At 52.1% G+C, this 4923-nt stretch overlaps 1 protein-coding gene across 1 annotated transcript; it reads left to right on the forward strand.

Moving 5' to 3' along the window:
* Positions 1-871: 871 nt before the first annotated feature.
* On the forward strand, positions 872-1801 carry FIBRA_08782 (uncharacterized protein; the record flags this gene model as incomplete). Its single annotated transcript, XM_012330404.1, has 5 exons — positions 872-1007; positions 1049-1353; positions 1401-1563; positions 1614-1630; positions 1685-1801. 5 exons carry the CDS (start codon positions 872-874, stop codon positions 1799-1801), a joined length of 738 nt encoding a protein of 245 aa, XP_012185794.1.
* Between the last annotated feature and the right edge of the window lie 3122 nt (positions 1802-4923).

A 4923-nucleotide genomic window follows, 5' to 3' on the forward strand; every position in this document is an offset into this window, starting at 1 on the left:
ACAATGAAAGGCATTGGAAGTGTGCGATAAGACTTGAATACCACAATGTAGGGATCTAACCTTTTTCCATAGTCGAAGGTGGCTTTTTGCCTTTCCAGAGCTGCGAAACGCGCATTTGTCGAGCCTTCAACTAGGTCGCAAAATAAGTTCTCTTGAGTCTCGCAAAGGGTCCATTTCCTCCTAATGGAATGGATGAATTTTTGTGCTAGTAGCTTATGACCTTTCAATGATGTGGCTGCAGCCTGTACAGCGGCGGCTGCCGAGCGAATATCAACAAACTGGCTAGCCTTTTCGCGCGTGCTTCACGATTGCTTCACGCATTCCCAAGTCCTCCATGCTTCCATCCACATAACTTGTTTTTTAATATTTATGATCTCAAAAGTCCGATGGGCCCGTAGGCTGCTCCGCCGTTCGCCATCTCCTCCAAGGCAAACTCCCACAACAGGCTTCAGCCTCATCGACCCCTCCGCCAAAGTCGAAGAGGAGAACCTCGCCTGGTACAAGCCGCATGTATTCTACCCGGTGCGTTTGTGCGACATCTATCGTTCGCGATATCAAGTCATTGGAAAGCTCGGCTACGGAACGTATTCAACAGTATGGTTTTGTCGGGATCTCCGATGCGTGTTGTTGCATAAAGACTAGATAGAATCTCGAGGCCCGGTTTGCTTACAGAGAGGATAGAACGCATAGATATGTCGCATTGAAGATTTACGAGGCCGAATTCTTCTCAGGGTCTGTGAGAAGCACAGGTCTTTAGACACCTCAATAAGATCAAGTCAGAGCATTTTGGTGCCACTTTAATCCGCACCAGCCTAGACGATTTCGTGATTATGGGGAAAGACGATGCTCGCCAATGTCTCGTTCATCAACTATGGCTCAGAATTTGACTTCTCATCGGAGGATCTTTCCGGGGCACCAGCTTCCCGAGGAATGCGTAAAGAGCATACTCATCCGCGTTCTCTACGCTCTCGACTTCCTGCATTCTAAAGCCAAAGTGATACATACAGGTACGTCCATTTTTCTACCACGACTGATATACTACTGCAAGATCTGCACCCGAAGAATATCCTCGTGGCGTCTGGTGATAAGACGATTTTCTCAGATCTTGAGCGGGATGAGATGGAACACCCGAGTGCTCGCAAGGTCGATGGTGATCGAGTGATCTACGAGTCCCGCGAGCTTGGAGTGCCGAAAAAACTTAACTTTGGACAACCGATGATTTGTGACTTTGGCGAAGCTCGCAATGGCGCTGATAGCTACGATGCGCTGATTCAGCCGTTCCTGTACCGAGCACCCAAGTGGTTCTACAGATGCCTTGGGCGGACAAAGTGGACATGGTCTGTCGGAATGATGGTAAACGAGTGTTGCTCTTGGGGTCTACGTTAACTAAGAATATTCAGGCGTGGCATCTCATGGAGGGCGATCCTTTATTTGACACTACAGATGCTGACGGTAAGAATTCTAGCGTGCAGCACGTAGCAGAAATGTGTGCCCTTCTGGGACCTCCCCCGGGCGAGTTCTTACGACGCAGTCCTATCATGTTTGCATGTTTTGATGAGAATTGTCAGTGTTGTCTTCCTCATTGTCTCGCCATGTTCTGACTAGCGTTGCAGACAATTTGAAGACCGAGGTACCCATGATATCACTAGAAGAGTTATAGGACAAGCTGAAGGACGACAGCAAGACTGATTTCTTTGCTTTTATGCGGAAGATATTGCAATGGGTTCCGGAAGATCGACAGTCTGCGAAGGAGCTCCTCTCCGATCCGTGGTTGCGGAGCGGAGTCAGATCACGTCGATAATGTTCACTTCCCCATGTACGTCGCCATACCGCGTCGATCTGCTTCGTACAGACCCGAACCGTACAAAATGAGATGGAGCTATCTCGGGCCTCTGAGGAGGTATCTGGCTGTGGTAGGCATGCATGTGAATCACCAGTGAACTTGTATCCAGCACTGTGCGCGACCCTTGCTTCTCGTCGCGCCCAGCAGAAATATCAGAACCATTGTGCCAGTATCGATTTTTTTAGCTTCGGGTCAGGCTTTCCTGGATGCGGACATGTACTTTGGATCCAAACAGTCGAGGGGCCCTGCAGGGGCTGGCGGTAGCATCTCTACTTATCGCTTTGTCAGTCATTAAGATACAACACGAGGCTGGGCGCCCACAGCAGGCTGCTCTACCTTTGCAGCATGCAGTAGTGCGCACAGCGGCAGTCAGAGATACCCAGAGATAATTTTAAGTTATTTTCGCTATTTGCGGAGGCGTCGGGTCAGCGAGGACCGTCTTGCGCGCGGGCTGTAGAGGACAAGGCTCGTGACGTTGCGCGTCGACGCGCGATGTCACGCTCAGGTTTGTTCGCGTCATTTTTATTTTTATTTTTATTTTAATTCTGGATTTATACACCATACCAGGTTTGTTCGCGTCGTCGTCCGTCAACCATTCCGCTCCTATCCCGCACCATCTCCACTCGTACGACCGTTGTGACCCTTGATGGGGAGTACGCTGATGCGATGAAGGTCAAATACGATCGCTACGATGATGGGTACACCGATATGACAGATGATTGCCACGATGAGTAGTCAAAGCAAAATAGTGGTACGTCCTGTAATGATTAAATGGATATTTTGTCTTCAATTTGTCACTCTCTCGTCGCTGGGCGTCGCCTGCTGTGTCTTCTCATGGCTTGTAGTTTGATATTGAGCCCGCTAGGTGGCACGAAACCCTCGTACTTTAAGCCATGTCTGTATTTGTGCCGTTTTCTGCAAATTCTCTGCTGATTTAAGTGGTGTGCTTGACATACGGGCGACATAAACTCTAGCACGGAGGTGTGTTCGTTTGTTATGCGCAGTCCTTCCATGTCCTTCCATGTACACGCATCGCTGACCACATAGGTTCATCAATGACTGGGGCTGGTTATAGGGCACGAAGGTTTCATGAAGAGCCTCCACCAAGGCAACTCGCGTGAATCATTTTGACGATTGCCCTTGTGATATACCATATGTATCGACGCGTGTCTTATGCCTTTTTTCTCCGGTGGATCCATTCCTTTGGGATGTACGGCAGCGTTGCTTGAAGTCCGGACAGGTTCAGCTCAACAGCATGGTATTTTTGCTGAACGTGCGTGAATATGAGGGACCATTCGGAGATGCTCTTTCAACGCCGTGTGTCATGTCTCCACACAAGTACCGAGGCCCAGTTATGCGCTAGAACAAAATTTGCTTCGGTACAGTTCATTATTCTGGTATGTTCTCGCAATGTGCCTGGGCTCTGGTGCTTTTTTATTGACCCTTGTGACCATATGCCTCCATGAACTTCAGCATGGAAGATAATGCGGCTTCGGCTTGAAAAGAGGGTGCGGCTCCTCCAGTGTAGAGAAGCCCAAATCTGACAGTTGAACCATACCATATTGACCGACTATGATGTGATCTGACGACAAATGATACGCACCCATGAATTGCATCGTGGCCCTACTCAATGTGGTTCGCCGCCCAGTGGCTCTTCTGACGCACAGCTCCAGGGAAGTTGACGGCATAGACATTCGCCGGTCACCACTTGATACAGACGTGGGCAATTCAGCACGAATGGAAGGGCTGCCAACTTAGCAATTCAGCAACGCGGCATGTGCGCCCCGGCTTTCGTGTTTCTGCCGCGTCTTGAAGCTTGACGTGAACTATCCACTCGCATGCAATCGCACGTTCTCCGCAACCGCCGCTGCGTCTCCGCGCGCGCTCCGGAATCTGAGGCCTAAGTCCGAGATCGCGATTCGGCTATTGACTAGTGACTTGGAGAGCCGTTAGGGGGCAGCATGTGATGTTGCTTCCATGCGCGGCTTCTCTGCCAACGTTGTGCGAAACCACTCCGCCCAACAATGCTTTGTCTTCGTTGAATACGGCAAAGTACATCTAGGTCAGTTTCGTCTCCGGCGAATACTCCCTGCGGACCTAGGAAGGTCCCCGCTCACCGGCGCAGGCGTCATACTGATAGACAATTGGATGGTACCCCTCCTTCGGGCCCCATCCGCTGCGACAATTTGAACATTGGAATGCTTGGCACCTACTCACCAGCCCGGGCCCTGGATGTGTGCCGATCGAGAGGCAAGCCACCCTAACGGCGCTGTGCGGGAAGGGACCAATGGCAGAAATCCATTCAGAAAAACTTTCTAGAAGGACGACAAGTACAGTCTACCCCAGCTCGCCAATATCACATTTACAGGTATTGTTCTTACGACAGTCTTCGGACCGAGCCCGTAACGCTGGTCAATCAACGTGTGCCCTCCAGCGAGGGCCCATCTGCTCTCTTCTTCGAATCTTCACCCTGTCTCGCGGTTAGTGCACGCAACATCGCACCTACACAGAATGTCCCCTCCGTCTGCAGAACAGTACACACCCATCGCCCAAGGCGACCCGCACGAGTCCTCGGAGAAGCTCCTCACGCACCCTGCGGACCTGGACGTCGACGGCACCAGTGTCTGCGAATGCAGCCGCACCCGGTCCTCAGCTCTGCGCCGCTCCTGGCCCTGGATTGCCACCTTCACAGTATTCGCTATTGTAATCCTCGCCGTCATCCTCCAGCGCGCGCGCCGCCCGTCCGACACACAGTGCGCTGCGCGGCTCTCCACATACTGTTTGTGCGTTCACCGCCCGTCTCGACACCGACGCTGACCCTTCTCCCAGCACCCGCACTCAACGCGGTCACCTACCATACCACGTATTTCAATGGCTCCTTCCGCTTCCCGTCCGAGTACCGCGGCACCCCGAGCCCCGCCATCGACGCCGCATGGGAGTACATCTCCATGAAGCGTGCGTACTCTATTCTCCTCCTTCTGCCGCTCACGAACGCATCGTTGCAGCGGGGGTGCTGCGCATTGCCCCAGACGAGCTCGACAAGATCGGCAAGCCCGCGAACCCGTCCCTCGTGCGCTTCC

Source organism: Fibroporia radiculosa (genome assembly GCF_000313525.1).
Source record: "Fibroporia radiculosa TFFH 294 genomic supercontigs, scaffold2898, whole genome shotgun sequence".
NCBI lineage: Eukaryota > Fungi > Basidiomycota > Agaricomycetes > Polyporales > Fibroporiaceae > Fibroporia > Fibroporia radiculosa.